Source organism: Salvelinus sp. IW2-2015, linkage group LG35 (assembly GCF_002910315.2).
Source record: "Salvelinus sp. IW2-2015 linkage group LG35, ASM291031v2, whole genome shotgun sequence".
NCBI lineage: Eukaryota > Metazoa > Chordata > Actinopteri > Salmoniformes > Salmonidae > Salvelinus > Salvelinus sp. IW2-2015.
In genome coordinates, this window is record NC_036874.1 from 2,482,367 (window position 1) to 2,502,897 (window position 20,531).

Consider the following 20,531-nt stretch of genomic DNA (forward strand, 5'->3'; position numbering starts at 1 on the left):
TCCCCACTCTATATATACACTCCCTCTGCCATTTGTCTTTGTCGGTCATTGCAAATGTTACTTGTTTTCCTGAGAGAAATCTCTCCTACTATTTCCTGAGTACTTTATATTTTGCACTTTGGGTTCGCCCTGTGCCTTTTGTTTCTGAAGATATGTTTTGAGCACAACAGTATTTGAGTTCCGTCTCTCTTTGATCTATAGTCCTTAAACAAACTCAGTAGTTCTAAACCTGCAACTGCCTCCTGCCTACTTCTCTCTACACCAGTGACAAATCTAAAATATATTTTATTTGTTTAACACTTTTTTGGTTACTACATGATTCCATATATGTTATTTAAATTTTCTACAATGTAGAAAATAGTAAAATAACGAAAAACCCTTGAATGAGTAGGTGTTCAAAAACATTTGACCGGTAGTGTATATAATCAACTTTTCCCCCAACCTAAATATGCCCACAAATTCTGAAACATTGTTGGGTAGGCTACTCAAAAAACTAAATTACAGTACTTACAGTGCTATTTCTCAAGCGTTTTGTTCTACTTGACTTAAAAAAAAAAAATAGTACCACTGATATTCATTACTGCATTGTTGGGAACGAGCAAGCAAGAAAGGCATTTCACTGTACTTGCGCACGTGACAATAAAAACATGGAACTTGATACGTAGGTCTACTCCAACGTAAAAGATCAGCTGTTAAATTCAACTGTATACTGGTAATATAAACAGAGCTGCCTACGATATTGCAAAAGTTTAAATACATGTAGCCTATCTATTTACTAGGCTACTAGGTCCAATTAAATGAGAGATGTGTCATTTGTTGTATGGCTCCTTCAGGAATATGAACCCATCACAGACAGAAAAGGTGAGGATTACAGTATATTCTGCAATTGCTATAAAAATAAAAATAGGAAAAAGATTCATATGTCTAATTATAAGATTCCTATATCTAATTATTTCAGATTCTAAAAATAAAACAAAGATTTTAACTTCTCACTATTGGCAAATGGTTGCATTCTTGTTAATATGTTTTCAGATTTTTTTTTATGAATAAGCTTTTCATCATATCCCCCATTAGCACAAAATACATATTTGTCAGCTTTCAGTACAACATTTCAACCACTAGACGATGTGCACATGGTCTAAAGCTGGGCCCTCCAACCCTGTTCCTGGAGAGCTACCCTGCTGTAGGTTCACTCCAAACCCAGTTATAACTAACCCGATTCAGTTTATCAACCAGCTAATTATTAGAATCAGGTGTGGTAGATTAGGGTTGGACTGAAAACCTACAGGACAATAGCTCTCCAGGAACAGGGTTTGAGAGACCTGGTCAAAAATTGAGGGGAGATGAGAACATTCTCATGTCAAGTAAATTTAAATACAAACTTGTGTGAAAACTGGCGCACGTACATTGTGGGGTATATTTTGTACGTACACACGGTTTATAAATGAGACCCCAGGGTATCCCAGCTCTCACACAGTCCCTCTCACCCCATCCGTCTCTATTTTACCCTCACTTCACAGAGAGAGAGTGTTAAGAAATTTCCATGAGGAGCGGGGGCTCCGATAAATGGACTAATTAATGAAACACGCATCACGGCACACCTCAATGACACACTCGCACGTTTTTCATCAGCTTCCTCTCATCTCATTTAACATCCCCTCTCACATCACACACTTACGCATACATTCCCCCCCCACCCCCCTCTCCTCTCCTCTTTCTCCCTCTCAGCAAGATCACTTGGCCACTGAGACCCGTTGCCGTGGAAACACCTCCCACCGGAGCTGGCTACCTTCCCTGTTACCGTAGCAACTGGCTCCCTGCAGAATTTCAAAACACGCCACTTGGTCTCTCTCCTTTGCTTGCTCTCACTGTGTCTGATAATTGTGTCTCCATGTTTGCTCAGTGATATGGGCTCAGTAGGTCACTGATGGCTGGAGGAATGGTTGGTTCGGCATGTTTAGCATTGCCAGCTGGTTGTTGTTTAGTTCACACATCCATTTAATTGCCCGTCAACGTGGAAGTATGCATTTGTTGGGAAGGACAACATCGGAAAAAATGTTTTCAAGAATTCTGTCACGGAGCTGGTGTCAGTTCGTGTATGATGTTATGACTCCTTACCCCGGGCGATGCTATGCCTTATGTTTCTTGCTAACCTGTTATTGGAGAGTGTGCATTTATAAAATGTCCATGTAAATGCCTGCACATGCTTTTTGGTTATTTCCTGTCTTTATTTCACGCCAGTGATATTTGATTGGTCAATATTGGTATGTTCCAGGTGGGAGGATATCCCAGGTACTATTTAAGCCTTGTCATTTCTGTAACTGGCAGACATGGGTAAGGCTGGCATACTGCTGGTTCAGGCATGATTGAGGCCTGCATTATTTGAGTTTAATGTATTATTTGATTTACTTTGTTATCCCCAGTTTATGGTACTCATCTTAGTCATCGTCCTTTTTGTTGTATACATATACACAGTGTAGAGTTTGCCACTCACTCTCCTGCACATTAAATAAAAGTCCTCCCCCTGGACATTGCACTGCTACAACTTGTCTGCCTCCTCTCTGAAACCTCCATCTTACGAGTGCCTCCTTTACAAATTCCTAGAAACAATTGACACATCATCACAATAATAACACAATAATAAATGCAATTGACTAACTAAAATGCATCACCAATCTCTAAACAGAAAAATCCCATCCAAACAGCCTATCAGAGTTCTGCATGCCTGAGAGTCATGTTAATAGGAATCACATCAATGATTCAGGCCTCAGGTCCAGACTAATGAGTAGTAGAGGACACTAACAGAGTGGAAGATAGATCTGTTTAGAGCTCATGTTTTACCAACACTACTGATAAACAAAAACTCATAACAGTCTGATTTGCTGAGCCTCAAATCAAATCAGATATATTTCTTCTTCCCCGGGCTAATCACCCTGCTCTTCCCAGACGTGAGCCACTGGTCAGAGCCACTCCTGATGAACCATTAGATTACCCAATCCCTTATCTTGTGGCAACATCCCTTCTGTTCCCACTGCCTCAGGGCACTGTGGAATGACAACGCATCTTGCTTCAGAGCAGACTGTGCCCATCTTTCCTTATTTTTTAATCATCCTCGCCTTCGATCTTCAAGCCTGAATCTGTTCTACTGACAGCTGCTGTGATATGCCACACACACCTTGTCTTGTATGACTCAACACCTGTACATTTCCTTGACACAGTCATTATCATGGAATCCACACTGCCACCCCTATCACCATGTTTGAACTGACTGCAGGTGACTCACCCTGTAGTGGAGGTAACACTTCACCACATGATAATAGCACAATAATATCAGTAACTTCACCACTGTCACGTCCCTGACCTTATTTCCCTTGTTTTGTCTTTATTTAGTATGGTCAGGGCGTGAGTTGGGGTGGGCAGTCTATGTTATTTGTTTCTATGTTTAGGTTTGTTCGTTTGGCCTAATATGGTTCTCAATCAGAGGCAGGTGTTTGTCATTGTCTCTGATTGGGAACCATATTAAGGTAGGCTGTTTTCAATGTTTGTTTGTGGGTGATTGTTGCCGTGTCTGTGTTTGTTCGCCACACGGTACTGTTTTCGTTCGTTTGTTCACGTCGTTTATTGTTTAGTATTTTTGTCTTGTGTTTTTCGTCTTCGTTGCTTTAATTAAAATATGTATTCAAACCACGCTGCGCTTTGGTCCGATCCTTGCTCCTCCTCAGACGAGGAGGAAGACGAGCGTTACAACCACATGATAATAGCACAATAATATGAGTCACTTCACTTTTTTACATAAAGGTCAACCATACAAAATCTAGTACACTATACAATTCAGATAAGGCTACATACAACCCTACATGCACTAGTCCTTTAACAGTAGGCTATGCAATTTGGACAAGGCTACATATCACCATGTTACATGCTGTAGGGCTACAACGATCACTGTGAGAGGCTTGACACCATCTCTCCACTCAATCTGAGCCTGTCACTCCCAGACACAGCTCAGTGCCTCTTTATATGAACACCGCATTGTGTTATTGCTTTCCTGCTATTCCCCCTCTTTAAATCAGAGTTAAAGAAATGGTTTGAGGGCTGGCATCTTGTCGTGACGCAAGATGGAAAAATAGGCACTGCGGATAACAGGCCAGGAATAGTGTTATGAAACAATGCCAAATGACATGTCCTGTCTTGTACTGCCCCGGTCTGTGTGTGTAACTGCATGTCCTGTCTCTGTGTGCTATTTCAGCCTGTGCCACTCTGGTGAGAATGTGTTGCAGGGTGCAGTCTGTTGGCCTCTCTGTGCTCCAGTCCCTCAGTAGATTAAACATTAGTATTATCTCATTTCCTCAGGCCATCAAATCCCTATAGACTGTCAGATGGGGGAGAAGAATGGCTGAATCATTCAGACGATCTGTAAAATGAACCCTCTCTGTCCAGGCCTAGAAAACTCCATTTGAGCTTCTTGTCCTTTCTGAACTTATTTTTTTGCAGACAGTAGACCAAAAAATATCCAATTTGTCAGTGGAGCTAGCGTGAATATTGGCTGGTGTGTGCAGCTGAGAGCTTGGCCTTGACCATGGTGAGCTGGGGGATGAATGAAATATTGAGCTGTCTCAGTCTCTGTCGGAGTCCTATTGTCACAGATTAAATAGCTGAGACTTTTCATTAGCTGTTCCCTTCCATATCGAACACAGGTACCTACGTCTGTCACCTTAGCCATTACCCCAAGAGGTCTGAACCTCTTGACAAGGTTGTAGGTGTCACTACAACATGTTTACAACCATGGTATCCTCGGTACATACATTACTTTATGGCAATACAGTAAGAGGATATCTATCAACTTACTATTTTGTTGGTGTAAAAATATGTGCTATGGCAATTGAGTGCAGTTAGAGATTTCTGTTGTGGGAACATACTGTATGTGGAGGATATTGTCTCGTTTGAGGTATGTAAAATGTACAGTCAGACGAGCAGCAGTGAGATCTGATGAGGTTGGGTGAGGATGGACGACAAGGAAGATGGAGACAGAGTGTCTGTGTGTTGAGAGAGAGAACACAGAGGAGAGAGAGAAAAAGAGAACAGGAGAGAGAGTGAGAGAGAGGTAGAGAGAGTGAGTGAGAGAGAGGTAGAGAGAGTGAGTGAGAGAGAGGTAGAGAGAGAGAATGGAGAGTGGGCGTGGAGGATGAATATTTCAAGAGCAAACATATTGTATGTGTAGAAAAAAACCTGGAGAAGAGCTGGTGTACAGTCAGGATCCACTCTGAGGCTGGGAGGGGAGGACGGAGGGAGGGATGGGGCTGGGCGGGTTCTGGGAGGAGTGAGTGCGTGACAAGAGTTCCAGAGCTCAATCCAACAAGCAAGAGCCCAAACCTTCCAAGGCCGTCAATAATTGATGCAGCTGCCGCAGCGTGCCATCTTTTTAAAGCAGTGAGTGTGAGTGCTGATAGTGTGTGTGTGTGTGTTGGATTACCTGCATGTGTCTGGGCTTTTGTCTGTCAGCGGCGTGTAGAGTGTGTGTGTCATTGAGGTGCATTGTGTACCCACTATCCCTTTAGTATTCATGTGAGCATAGGAAGGAGGAAATTAGTCGCTAGCTCACCCGCTTCACACCACACCACCTCACTGCCCTGCCACCAGCTGCTGGGTTTGCCCTGTTGCCATGCTGCATCCCTCTGCTGCTAGAGATGGCAGAGAGCAGGGCACTGACACTGATCCAGACATCTCCCTCTATGCCAATCCACTCCACCCATCCAATGGTGTGTGAATGTTAATGCACTGCTGATCAGCCTCACCAGACCCTCTGAAATTCTCCCCACCACTACCTGTCAGCCAGGCCAGCCTCCTCCCCACCACTCCCTGTCAGCCAGGCCAGCCTCCTCCCCACCACTCCTGTCAGCCAGGCCATCCTCCTCCCCACCACTCCCTGTCAGTCAGACCAGCCTCCTCCCCACTCCCTGTCAGCCAGGCAGCCTCCACAAATCTATCCATGCGTCCCAGTGTCATTATGGAAACGTCCTGTTGCAGTCCAGCCCCGCCTCGCCCTCCTCTTCACTGGCTCTCTGCATGTGTGTGTGCGCACATGTGTGTTTAATGGGTATGAACTAGCGCAGTGCTATGGCCTGCAGGCAGTGTCCTTCCTCCACTTTCCCTGGGCCACCTGTGAATACATATACAGTACATGACAGAGATTAATCTCTGCCTTTCAAGACACCAGGGTCAGAGAGCCTGTGGGTTTAGAGTTTCTCTTAGCACCAACTATGTGCCTTCTACTCCCCTCCTACCCACCAAGCCTATATCACCGCTCTCTCTCAGTAAACTGTCTCCTCTCCCTCTGTCTACTCTCTCTAGCCTCCCCCACTCTCTCTGACTAATGGAGAGCGTTCTCTCTCTCTCTCCTCCCAAACACGGAGGACAAATGTTATCACTACGCCGCAGATGTCTCGCGGGCGGCTCTACTGAAACCTCCTGCTGGCTTCAGCAGGGACCAGCCAGACCCACAGCTCCTTTTCACTTCAACTTTTTACAGCAGAAATTTAGCCAATTAGGCTTACCAGGCCTAGCGTTTGGGATGGGGGACCTTGGATTGGAGTGATATCTCCAGCCTGCCAGAAGTTCTGACATGCAAGCAGGCACAGGATCCAGATGTGATCAGAGTGGTTATGGATGTACTGTATGCCTCCCACTCCCTCCCTCTCCACACGTTCCCCTAACTCCTAAACATGCACACACAGTTTTAGGGAATATTAGTTCCCATTTGTGCTGCACCCTCCCAATCTCTCTAGCTGTTGGATTTGCATGAGACTCCCGATGGCCATTCATACTTCGTGATTCCATGCACTTCCTTGAATGTCTGTCATGGCACGAATAACCCAGGCCGCTTGTTAAATGGCACACGTAACGTCTTTTCATTTAGCCATCACCTCTGGTAACGGCTTGATTGCTGAGGCACATTTCCAGCAATTATTTTATCTCATGCCTTTCCTTTCATTGTGCCCAGGTTTAATTTCACAATGACTGTGCAAGATTTTGGATCAGGTCCTTGTTATGTGCTTTCCCCGTCAAAACGCTTGGAAAGAGCACAATAAAGAGAGGAGAGGAAAGATGGGATCCAATAAAATGGTACATGTCCTCTGGCACAGGCACACGACAGAGCAAAGCACAAGGGAAACCATTAAAGAAACCAGATTATCTCCTGGCTCGGAAATTAATTAAAGGAGAAAGAAATACAGACAGACAGAAAGAGAGAGAGAGAGCTGCTAGTCTCCTGTAACTGTTTCTACATATCCATAGCACTGCAGTCACAGGCAGGGGGAGTGGAGGGGTGAGCGTCTGTGTTCCAACACAAGGCCTGAAAGTGCTGAGGGGGGAACATGCGCAGCAATTTAGCAACTCCCTGTATCCYTTTAATCTTCTTCCTCCTCTTCTAAACATACCCCACTATCTTTCTCCCCCTTCCTCCCTCATAAATTGGAGTGCATATGAGACCCGGAAAGCTGCGTTTCATGGCTCTACCAATGGCAGGTAGCTTCTCCGGCCTCCCTTGGTTCCAGTGGCCTTCTCTGCAGTAATTTATCTTGATAAACACGATGTGCATTTCCCCCAAAGCTTGCGGTTTACTGTACTGTACCCCTTTCTCCCCAATTTGGTGGTATCCAATTGGTAGTTAGTCTTGTCTCATCGCTGCAACTCCCGTATGGAATCGGGAGAGGCGAAAGTCGAGAGCCATGCGTCCTCCGGCTTCTTGATACAATGCCCGCTTAACCCGGAAGCCAGCCACACCAATGTGTCGGAGGAAACATTGTACACCTGGCGACTGTGTCGCTAGAGCGCGATGGGACAAGAACATCCCTGCTGGCCAAACCCTCCCCTAACCCGGACGGCGCTGGGACAATTGTGSGTCTCCTGGTAGTGGACGGCTGCGACAGGGCCTGGACTCAAACCAGGATCTCTAGTGGCACAGCWAGCAACTGCGATTCAGTGCCTTAGACCACTGCGCCACTCGGGAGGCCTGTACTGTACTCAAATATATGCACTGGCAGATAATGATGAGGAATGAGCAGGTTTCGTTAATACATCACTTGACTCTTCAGCTTGAAACAAAACATGTCTGAGGAAACGTTCATCTTCATCATCATTGCCATCTTTCCATTTTCAGGCAGGTGAAAGTAGCATGAGGCTGAAGTGCTGTTATAAAACAGAATCTGTCAATGTTTAAGATCATCAACATAATCTTTTTATAGCAGTTATTTTCTGTCAGAGTCATGACACACGCTGTGTTATTGTAGGAAAGGTGACCTCTGCTTGACTGACTACCAAAACTCCTTGCTCCGGCCAAACGCTACACCACGCCCACTAGTTTCTTCTCTGCAATGAGTCTGGATCTGAGTACCTCCCCTACAATTTCTAGAATGCAAAGATGTTCTAGACCGTCTGATTGGTCATTCTAGACAGTCTGATTGGTCCCAGAAACCGATGGTATATATATATATATATACACACACACTATATGACTGATAGGGGGTGCTGTGTTGACACCACCATGCCTCCATCATGYCACTTCCCACCATTATAAAGAAATATTTTGAAGATATAGAAATGCATTTATTAATGTCTACAGACACCTTGATGCAGACACCCTAATGCATACTTTTAAATTAGATTATGTGAGCTAAACATAAAACATTTCAAATGAAAATGTATTAAAATAAATCCTTAAAGTACTCTTTTATTGTATTATGTTACTGTCACCACTACAACAAAAACACTGAAATACATGTATTTTTGTCCTTGAAAAATTGTATTGAAATACTGTAGAATTCCATTGATTCTTATGGAGTACTGGTCCTACTGGGGAGTGCCAATATGGCAGACAGGTGACTTCAAAGCCTCTCAAATCACCAATACAAAGCATCAGCAATCCAGGGTTGGGCCAGAGACAAAACGTGTGGAGAGGGAGGGAGCAACATTTTGAAAATGTATCATTGTCTTTGATACTCTGATTGGTTAGAGATGATCCAATCACTGATGGCTTTGTACAACACCCCTCATTTTGATGTCACCACAAACAACTTGAGATTGCAGTCTCAGACTCAAGTATTTAGCGAATGAAGAATTCAGTTTGTCATCAGGCAAGACCTATGCCAAGTTGTCAATCAACTAAACAATCTCAGCACTGCAAGTGGCACATGTCATTGCATCCAAGGTGGCTGAGGTTAAGACACATAGGACAGTATAGATAAACTGTAAAAGTATCATGCTAGGAGTGTCACGCTACTGTGTTAGCTTCATGGACACTGATGTGAAGTAAACAATAAAAAAAAAAAATCTACAATGCACTGGTCCCTGCTATTAACACAATACACATTAAGAACATCACACACAGTATGTGAATAGCAATCAAAATGGAGAACAAGGACAGAGAGCAGAAGAACACATTGCATTATGGTTGTGTTTCAGATAGGTAAATGTTGACTTTGCCCTTGTGCTTTGAAACTCTCTAATGCCTTCGTTCTCTTACATTTCGTTCTGTGTAAACACTGTCTCTTATACACATCTAGATGTGTATAAGAGACAGGCCCACGCCCCACTCTCCCCTGCTTTCCACCCAGCACAACCCTCTGCCATTTTATACCTCCCCTCCACTCCAGAGCCCCCACAGGGAGCCTGGCCTCCCTCATTAGCTGTGGGGCTGAAGGCCTCTGGGGGCTGGGTGAGGGAGGCGTCTGGGTCTAGTGGTCCCTGGAAGTCACCTCTGACGCATTGGCACAGCTCGGTGGTGGGTGGCACAGGCTGAAAGGGCCCATGATGGCACATATCAGTCTGGAGTCTAGTCCCTGTCTCTTATACACATCTAGATGTGTATAAGAGACAGAGCCTACAGAAAGATAATTTGCACTCATTAAAAAAAGAAAGAAGGATATAAGATGAAAAGCACCACATTTCACAATCAATACAGAATTTCTCTCTTTCCCCTGGATTCACAGTGGCGCAATAAAGGTTCAAGCACAGGCCTCCACTGCAGATAAATCTTATGCATCCGATGCAAGTCCCAGATTCAAGACATAGCCTGGAGAAGACTGTACATTTTCATTAAAATAGCAGGTGTGATGCTACTCTCTCTCTGTAGGCAGCCGGAAGGCCTACTGTGTTCTCTCATTCAGCATTCCTAGCATGGGCATCATGACAAAGCAAGCAGGCAGCCAGTGGGGCTCCTCTACAGCCCCCCTACCTTCTATACTGATGGTATAAGGCCACCATTACATTCATGGCTCTGTGATGTTCAAACAGCACTTGATTGTGCATTCTTTCGATAGACTTGCAGGCCTATAATAGCATATACCAGTCTATGGCCTACTGACTGTCTCTTATACACATCTAGATGTGTATAACAAACAGGGCACATATCAGTCTGGAGTCTAGACCTTCATAGGTGTTCTATATAGAATAGCCAGATGTGAGAAAATTCTGCACATGTGCTATGGTTTCCCAATTAGCCTAAGGAGTGATTTGGACAAGGTTAAATGTTATGTCTAAGTGTTAGCACTTTGAGATACACGAGCCGTTATATAAAAAGGTAAAACGGTAGAATAGAAAAGAAATTACCCCATTCAAGTAACACAGCAAGGTACTAACAATTCAAACGTCATGATTTTGAGTTGGGAAACTAAAATAATTGGGTCTATTCTAGTGATCCATGGGGGAAATGGAAGAGTCATAGTCTGGAGAGTGCAGTGCTATGCTGTGGTAGAGCTCATTAAAGTCTGCTGTCAGTGATAGCAGTATGGTGGGAGGGCAGAGTGACTGATGGCTGCCTGGTCATTACATTGATCTGGCCCCAGAACAGTCTGTCTGTCAGAGACTCTTATCTACAACACATGAAGCATGAGATAGAGCCTGCTGAGCTGACCTGAGAACAGCCATTTGCATTTTTTTTTTTTTTTTCATTCAGTGCAGTGACAAGATGGAGCTTAGTAGTGGCTCAGGCCTCAGCCTTAGTTCATTCTACATCCTGCTATACAAAATGTAGTCGGATCAAACTTAGATCAAAGATGACCCCATATCAAAGCAGGAGGCTAAGGTGTAGGCTTACAGAAAMATAATTTGCACTCATTAAAAAAAGAAAGAAGGATATAAGATGAAAAGCACCACATTTCACAATCAATACAGAATTTCTCTCTTTCCCCTGGATTCACAGTGGCGCAATAAAGGTTCAAGCACAGGCCTCCACTGCAGATAAATCTTATGCATCCGATGCAAGTCCCAGATTCAAGACATAGCCTGGAGAAGACTGTACATTTTCATTAAAATAGCAGGTGTGATGCTACTCTCTCTCTGTAGGCAGCCGGAAGGCCTACTGTGTTCTCTCATTCAGCATTCCTAGCATGGGCATCATGACAAAGCAAGCAGGCAGCCAGTGGGGCTCCTCTACAGCTCCCCTACCTTCTATACTGATGGTATAAGGCCACCATTACATMCATGGCTCTGTGATGTTCAAACAGCACTTGATTGTGCATTCTTTCGATAGACTTGCAGGCCTATAATAGCATATACCAGTCTATGGCCTACTGATATGATACTAACAAATTAGATGTTGCGTTGCATTCTTKATTTTTTTCAATTAGACCAGAAGAAAAAACAAAAAACAATGACCCCACCCCAGGCTATGAAGACGTTCAGTACATMTATCTCTTTGTTTATCAAGGGTAGATCCCAGATGGTCTCTCTCTCCTGCTCACTAAAACCATGGGGGAGAGGCTGACATACAATAGCCTAATAAAAAATAAATGTATTGGCTTGAATACTTGGTTGGCATGACCAAATGTCTACAGATATTTTCTGCATTTCAATAATACAAATTTGCTAATTGGACAATAGCATATATTCTGCGTAGGTAGGTTACTGAGCGTTCCTTCTTGTTGACGTGTCATTTATCATCTGACAGTCTGTGTGCGCATTCATTTGCTAATTAAATCTGTCCAAGATAACGGTGCGCGTCAGCAAAAAGGATACGAATTGATATTCATGACATGAGTGATATCGATATGAACATTTACAACACCACTTCGAGCAAAACGCATGTTTATACAACAAATATAAAGCAACAATGTGTTTATCATAGAAATGAAAGATAATACTATTGGGGCTTACCTCGACATTTCCCCACATGCAATGGGACAATACGGCCATCAAAATGGGTAACACTGTATGTCCCATTTTCACCCCTTCTTRTTTTCCGTTTCTCAATTGGAACGTTTTCTCTTTATAATCTGAATTGATTCCCAAATACAGTTAAATCAGATACTATGATGCGCTCTGTTCTGGTCGGTGCCTGCCTCCGATATCGTCTGCTTCCGTGCGCACTTGCTCTCTCCAATCGCAGCCCAGACTATTATGTGGCTGCAGCCTGGCCAGAAAAAAAGCTTTTTTCTCAACGCCCATCTACGAGCTTGTATTGTACCATGGACTTTCCTTAAAGCGCCAACATTTTTAGATTAACTGCGGTTTGATTTGGTAGAGGGAGACACCCAATGGATATGAATGGGAAGTGCAGGCAGTGGATAGAAACTGGTCTATCTATGAAACTGCCTGAGCGTTTTCATAATATGCGTCACCAATTCAGTGACAGCAGTGCTGAAAGAGGCTGCGTTCATGTGCTACTCGGAACTAGGCAACTTTGAAATGTCCGATTTGGGATTGGGAGATTTGACGTCGGAAGAGTTACATGGTGTGTTAAGTGGGGGTGTCCCATCCTTTCAGGCTGAAATAGATTTAAATAGTGGAGTATGGTATTTATTTTATTTTTTAGGTAGGGTATTGTTTTTATTTTATTTTTTAGCAACGTATAAGGGAGTTATACTCCAGTCTAGTAGGTGACGGTAATGCAATATTTATTGGATGGCAACCGCCGTTAAACCTCATCAAAGAAGAAGAAAAAGAAGAACGCACCCMTAAAACACAATAACCTTACAATTCACAATGATGTAATTGATCACATGCCGACTTTTTTTTCCCGTGGTGCGTGTTTGATTGAATTTCAGTGTGTTTTACCTTGTACGTTTGGTCGGGTCCAAAAAATATTTCCTGGCCCAAGCATTAAGCAATGGACCCAGTCATTCATCATACGAACGATAAAAATATGCCAATTCTGTATTTGGTCACTAGGGGGCACACAAGGTAAYATAATGGTCTCGTTCTCTACGTGAGGGCTATCAGTGTCTTCAATCACTTCCAATACTGTATTGGCGATTTTTCTACTTTTCTACTTCTACACAATATTTTTCTCAGCGTTATGAAGATGTGATATAGACCTATCTGTTATAAAACGTTGCTATCGAGAAGATATATATGTGTTTAGCCTACGTACATGTAGAGCTGATATAACAGAACCGCATCTGTTTACACAAACTACTTCTAATTTAAATGTTCTGTAAAATCGCAACTTCCTGATCTCACCTGGCGTTCTGGCCATTTACAAAGGCTGCACCAGGTGTGGGCGTGGCTAAATGTCGTGGGTGTGGATGGAAAGGGTCAGTTTCAAGGTGTACAATTGTTGACTGAAACAAACACCTCAGRCACGACAACCACAAAGGTTTCACACCTTTTAACCACAGGATTTGAGTCATTGAAGGAATTTACCAAAGGGACAGTTGTTACATTTGATCAACATTTTAAATAAATCTCTCTCACGCGTTGATTTGAAACTTCTTGGACCCCAGGGAGGGAGGACTATAGTCCCGTGCATTTAAAGTGTCTAAATCGTTTTGATTGATCGAACTGTCTACCAACTGGATTTAACGCTGAAATAATTGAAGAAAATGAATTCCGCAAGATTTGAATACGAGGTAAGTTTATTTTTTTGGGAAATGTTGTGTAAACCAAACAAATTAGAAATGTAGGAACAACGATGTAACCAAGTCGCGCATTCGCCATTACTGTCGCTTTTGCATTTTCACAGTTCTATTGTTGTTAGAAACTTCATTTGAAATTCTATTTCACAGACAAATGCATAACGTTTAATTCCAGTCACCATAATGTTTCTGTAAGGCCCACCTGTCAAACTCAGCCATATAGGCAAACCTACTCCAATTGACTTTCAGTGACAACATACCACAAGTAAACACTTCAAGGAAGTAACGTTACTTTGCTTTCTCACTGGCCTTCAGGTTATCCCAGTTAATTTTAAACTTGTATAGTTCACTTTTATGTAGGGTAGTTATTCATTYTTATATAATTTGAATATGGATGGGCATAATTCGATTTTAAATGAAGGTTAAATCATTTTTTAAATAAAAATTTGATTGTTTTGAATGCGATGTATTTTTGATGACTTAAAAAAAATTGTGTTGGAGGAAGGAACACAGGATAGGATATGTTATTTTAAAATATCCTTTATTTAACCAGGGAAGTCACATTGAGAATTACATCTGTTTTCCAGATGAGCCCTAGATAGCATGAATGAAACACCTGTAGCCTAGTTAGCAGGGACCCTCCCCATCTTGACTGTCTGGATATTTCTCAACCCTATGTTAATTTAAAGACCGTAAACACTTTGATAGGAGACACACATGACAAGTGTAAAGGTATCAATTCATGATATAAGTCACATAACTCTAATTAATATGTCAGCACCGTGTACTCAATCTCTCCCTCACTGGTCAGGGCGGCCATATTGATTTCATATACCTGCAGTGTTCAGTGATCACAAACTAATTACATGTCCCTGCTGTACTAAGGGCAGGCACCGGCCCCCTGGTAACAGTACATAGTATTGAGTCCCCACTCCTAGCCCAGACAGTGCTGCCCTGCCCCAACTTCAAGGTATTCTGATACCCTGTGGATTCCAGACTTGTCCTGACTCGATCCCCCTCTAGCCTCGCTGCTGCTCACCCACAGAGGAAGACTACTGAGAAGAAAGTTAGTCGCTGCACAGAGGAGTTTAGAGAGGGGGGGAAGGTAGGTTCCTCTATGGTATACCTCTTTCACACACTATACATTTTGATATTATTCTAAATGTTGGTTTTGATGTTTATACACGTACATACATGTTGATTAAAAAGTGAGGGTTGTGAAATGCTACATAGTTTTGAGCTCAGTTAAAAAAGAAAAGCAAACAGGAGGTTGGAGTCCTGAAAGAACATGCACTTTTTAGGGACCAATAATGGAWATCATATTTGTAAGGGAAAGGAACAACATTTCTTAATACTTGCTGGTATACTGAATTATATGGTCCGTTTTCCCRGAGTGTCCTGATGAGATGGGCGCTTGTGCAGTTCATTCATCCTCAGGAATGTAGTCATAGTTTTCCTAGTTTGTACAGTATGCATTGTCATAGTTCTTGGACTGTCTCTAGGTTTCCCGTAACAAATACAGAAATTATAGTAAAAACTCTGTCACCAGAGGTCTTTAGTTAAATATTAGCTACACATAGAAGAGCTGGATTAAGTATAGTCTGTAGAATTGGGTCATGGAGATGTCCACACAGATATCCTGTTTGTCATTGATATGTTTCCAGGTTACACAGTAAGTTAGTACATGCAGTAGCTTTTCATTAGTTGTGTCTCAGGGAAAATGCTCCATTGCTTCCACAAGTGTCATTAAGAGCAGTTCCCTGATGAACACGTGCACTGCTTGACCAAAAGTATGTGGACACCTGCTTGTCGAACATCTCATTCCAAAATCATGGGCATTAATATGGGAAGACTTTCCACTAGATGTTGGAACATTGCTGCGTGGACTTGCTTCCATTCAGCCACGAGCATTAGTGAGGTTGGGAGCGGATGTTGAGCGATTAGGCCAGGCTCACAGTCGGCGTTCCAATTCATCCCAAAAGTTGTTGAGGTCAGGGCTCTGTGCAGGCCAGTCAAGTTCTTCCACACCGATCTCGACAAACCATTTCTGTATGGACCTTGCTTTGTGCACGGTGGCATTGTCATGCTGAAACAGGAAAGGGCCTTCTCCAAACTGTTGCCGCAAAGTTGGAACCACAGAATCATCTAGAATGCAGTTGTGTGCTGTAGCGTTTACGATTTCCCTTCACTGGAACCAAGGGGCCTAGCCCGAACCATGAAAAACAGCCCCAGACTATTATTCCTCCTCCACCAAACTTTACAGTTGGCACTATAAATTGGGGCAGGTAGCGTTCTCCTGGCATCCACCAAACCCAGATTAATTTGTCAGACTGCCAGATGGGGAAGTGTGATATCATTCCAGAGAACGCGTTTCCACTGCGCCGAAGTCCAATGGCGGTGAGTTTTACACCACTCCAGCCGACGCTTGGCATTGCACATGGGGATCTTAGGCTTGTGTGCTGCTGCTCGGCCATGGAAACCCTTTTCATGAAGCTCCTGACGAACAGTTCTTGTGCTTATGTTGCTTCAAGAGGCAGTTTGGAACTCGGTAGTGAGTTTTGCAACCCGAGGACAGACAATTTTTACAGACTACGATCTTCCCCTTCTGTGAACTTGTGGCACAKCACTTTGCAGCTGAGCCGGTTCTGCTCCTAGACATTTACACTTCACAATAACAGGACTTACAGTTGAATGAGGCAGCTCTAGCAGGGCCAACTGGCTTGTTAGAAAAGTGGCACCCTATGATGGTGCCATGTTGAAAGTCACTGAGCTCTTCAGTAAGGCCATTCTACTGCCAATGTTTGTCGATGGAGATTGGATGACAGTGTGCTAAATGTTATACAGCTGTCAGCAGTGTGGCTGAAATATCAAAAGCTACAAATGTTTAAAGCGGTGTTCACATACTTTTTAAAATATATAGTGTACATCTTTTTATGTGTGGTATTAGTTGTTTTTCACAACCCTGAACCCAATAGAGAGAGTTGCTTTTCATCAATGATATTAATAACCATGAAGCATGTGACTAAGTCATTACTGGTTAGAGATGATGTGTGTGTATGTATGTGTGTGTATATATATATATATATATATATAAGTGTCACTAGTGGAAAGATGTCGAAGAAATTGATGTTGTGCAAACAAATTAACTAATTTGTATAGGTAATAATTTGTATGGGTCAGGATTGCTGGAAAGCAGATCCCCTTTTCTGTAGTGATGGGGGAAGAAATCCATACAGTTACATATTGGGATATTATTTTTGATGATATATATTGCAATATTGTTTTTGCGCTTGTTGGCTTTACGTGCACCAAAACGCCAATATTTTTCCTTCATAGCTTGTTCCCCATCTTTTTAAAAAGGGACCCAATTTTCTTTCAGAGCTTTTATTTCCACTACTGAACAAGACTTGTTTTCATGGCTCTCTGTTTCTTTCTGCAGCAGACAGTTTGAGCAATATGTTTGGAACATCGAATCGCAATAAAATCACAGTATCAAATTGTAATAAATTCACAGTATCGKATCCGAAATACATATCGTATCGTGATAATATCGTATTGTGAGGCCCCTGGCAATTCTTAGCCCTACTTTTCTGTACTTTGCCTTAGCTCCCTGCCCTGGCCACATCCTGAATTTTTATTAATYATATACACTGCTCAAAAAAATAAAGGGAACACTTAAACAACACAATGTAACTCCAAGTCAATCACACTTCTGTGAAATCAAACTGTCCACTTAGGAAGCAACACTGATTGACAATAAATGTCACATGCTGTTGTGCAAATGGGATAGACAAAAGGTGGAAATTATAGGCAATTAGCAAGACACCCCCAATAAAGGAGTGATTCTGCAGGTGGTGACCACAGACCACTTCTCAGTTCCTATGCTTGCCCTGGCTGATGTTTTGGTCACTTTTGAATGCTGGCGGTGCTCTCACTCTAGTGGTAGCATGAGACGGAGTCTACAACCCACACAAGTGGCTCAGGTAGTGCAGCTCATCCAGGATGGCACATCAATGCGAGCTGTGGAAGAAGGTTTGCTGGGTGCTGTCAGCGTAGTGTCCAGAGCATGGAGGCGCTACCAGGAGACAGGCCAGTACATCAGGAGACGTGGAGGAGGCCGTAGGAGGGCAACAACCCAGCAGCAGGACCGCTACATCTGCCTTTGTGCAAGGAGGAGCACTGCCAGAGCCCTGCAAAATACCTCAGCAGGCCACAAATGTGCATGTGTCTGCTCAAACGGTCAGAAACAGGACTCCATGAGGGTGGTATGAGGGCCCGACGTCCGCAGGTGGGGTTGTGCTTACAACCCAACACCGTGCAGCACGTTTGGCATTTGCCAGAGAACACCAAGATTGGCAAATTCGCCACTGGCGCCCTGTGCTCTTCACAGATGAAAGCAGGTTCACACTGAGCACATGTGGACAGACGTTGACAGAGTCTGGAGACGCCGTGGAGAACGTTCTGCTGCCTGCAACATCCTCCAGCATGACCGGTTTGGTGGTGGGTCAGTCATAGTGTGGGGTGGCATTTTTCGGGGGCCGCACAGCCCTCCATGTGCTCGCCAGAGGTAGCCTGACTGCGCATTAGGTACGAAGATGAGATCCTCAGACCCCTGTGAGACCATATGCTTGGTGCGGTTGGCCCTGGGTTCCTCCTAATGCAAGACATGCTAGACCTCAGTGTGGCTGGAGGTGTGTAGCAGTTCCTGCAAGAGGAAGGCATTGATGCTATGGACTGGCCCGTCCGTTCCCCAGACTGAATCCAATTGAGCACATCTGGGACATCATGTCTCGCTCCATCACCAACGCCACGTTGCACCACAGACTGTCCAGGAGTTGGCGGATGCTTTAGTCCAGGTCTGGGAGGAGATCCCTCAGGAGACCATCCGCCACCTCATCAGGAGCATGCCCAGGCGTTGTAGGGAGGTCATACAGGCACTGTGGAGGCCACACACACATACTGAGCTCATTTTGACTTGTTTTAAGGACATTACATCAAAGTTGGATCAGCCTGTAGTGTGGTTTTCCACTTTAATTTTGAGTGTGACTCCAAATCCAGACCTCCATGGGTTGATAAATTTGATTTCCATTGATCATTTTTGTGTGATTTTGTTGTCAGCACATTCAACTATGTACAGAAAAAAGTATTTAATAAGAATATTTCATTCATTCAGATCTAGGATGTGTTATTTTAGTGTTCCCTTTATTTTTTTGAGCAGTGTACATTGCTTTCAGAAAGTATTCATACCCCTTGACTTTTCCACATTTTGTTGTGTTACAGCCTGAATTAAAAATGTATTAAATTTAGATTTTCTGTCACTGGCCCACTCACAATACCCCGTAATGTCAAAGTGGAATTATGTTTTTAGACATTTTACAAATCAATTAAAGATGAAAATCTTGACTCAATATCTATTCAAACCCTTTATGTCAAGCCTAAATTTGCTTAACAAATCGCATAAGTTGCATGGACTCACACTTTGGCCATAATAGTGGTTATCATGATTTTTAATGACTACCTTATCTCTGTACCTCACACATACAATATGTGTAAGGTCCCTCAGTCAAGCAGTGAATTTTAAACACAGATTCAACAACAAAGATCAGGGAGGTTTTCCAATGCCTCGAAAAGAAGGGCACCTATCGGTAGATGGGTAAAAATAACAACGGTACAGCAAAAGTTGAAATATTTGAACTCAGGCGGCAAGTTCCGTCTACTGGGGCAGCGAACGGCATTCACAGTTGTGCTCTCATTGAAAACAATGACATCCGGTTTGCTGTCTATCTCGTACCATATAAACACTTCATTACAGACTTACCGAGAGAGACTCACAGCTGTAGTCACTGCCAAAGGTTATTGTAACATGTATTAACTCAGGGTTGTGAATACTTATGTACATTAGATATTTCTGTATTTCATTTGACATACATTTGCAAAAGTTTCCAAAAACATGTTTTCAAATCAAATTGTATTGGTCACATACACATGGTTAGCAGATGTTAATGTGAGTGTTGCGAAATGCTTGTGCTTCTAGTTCCGACAGTGCAGTAATATCTAACAAATTCACCACAACTAACTTATACACACAAATGTAAAGGGAATAACAAATAAGAATATGTACAAATAAGAATATGTACATATACAGTTGTAGTCTGAAGTTTACATACACTTAGGTTGGAGTCATTAACTCGTTTTTCAACCACTCCACAAATGTGTTGTTAACAAACTATAGTTTTGGCAAGTCGGTTAGGACATCTACTTTGTGCATGACACAAGTAATTTTTCCAACAATTGTTTACAGACAGATTATAACTCACTGCATCACAATTCCTGTGGGTCAGAAGTTTACATACACCTAAGTTGACTGTGCCTTTAAACAGCTTGGAACATTCCAGAAATTATGTCATGGCTTTAGAAGCTTCTGGACTGGTGCACTTCACAAAATAGATGGCATCATGAGGGAGTTAATTGATGTGGATATATTGAAGCAACATCTCAAGACATCAGTCAGGAAGTTAAAGCTTGGTTGCAAATGTGTCTTCCAAATGGACAATGACCCCAAGCATACTTCCAAAGTTGTGGCTAACTGGCTTAAGGAAAACAAATTCAAGGTATTGGAGTGGCCATCACAAAGCCCTGACCTCAATCCTATAAAATTGTGTTGGCAGAACTGAAAAAGCGCAT

At 43.0% G+C, this 20,531-nt stretch overlaps 2 protein-coding genes across 2 annotated transcripts in view; one reads left to right on the forward strand and one right to left on the reverse strand.

Moving 5' to 3' along the window:
• Window positions 1-12,401, reverse strand: part of aplp1 (amyloid beta (A4) precursor-like protein 1) — a 44,954-nt gene extending 32,553 nt beyond the window's left edge. The window contains exon 1 of the mRNA XM_070437308.1: window positions 12,148-12,401. Within this exon, the coding sequence (XP_070293409.1) occupies window positions 12,148-12,213 (66 nt within the window). The 5' untranslated portion in view covers window positions 12,214-12,401. The remainder of the gene's footprint in view (window positions 1-12,147) is intronic.
• A 1,104-nt stretch (window positions 12,402-13,505) lies between these two features.
• st14 (ST14 transmembrane serine protease matriptase) overlaps window positions 13,506-20,531 on the forward strand; it is a 37,816-nt gene continuing 30,790 nt past the window's right edge. The window contains exon 1 of the mRNA XM_023980333.3: window positions 13,506-13,841. Coding sequence (XP_023836101.2) covers window positions 13,815-13,841 — 27 coding nt within the window. The 5' untranslated portion in view covers window positions 13,506-13,814. The remainder of the gene's footprint in view (window positions 13,842-20,531) is intronic.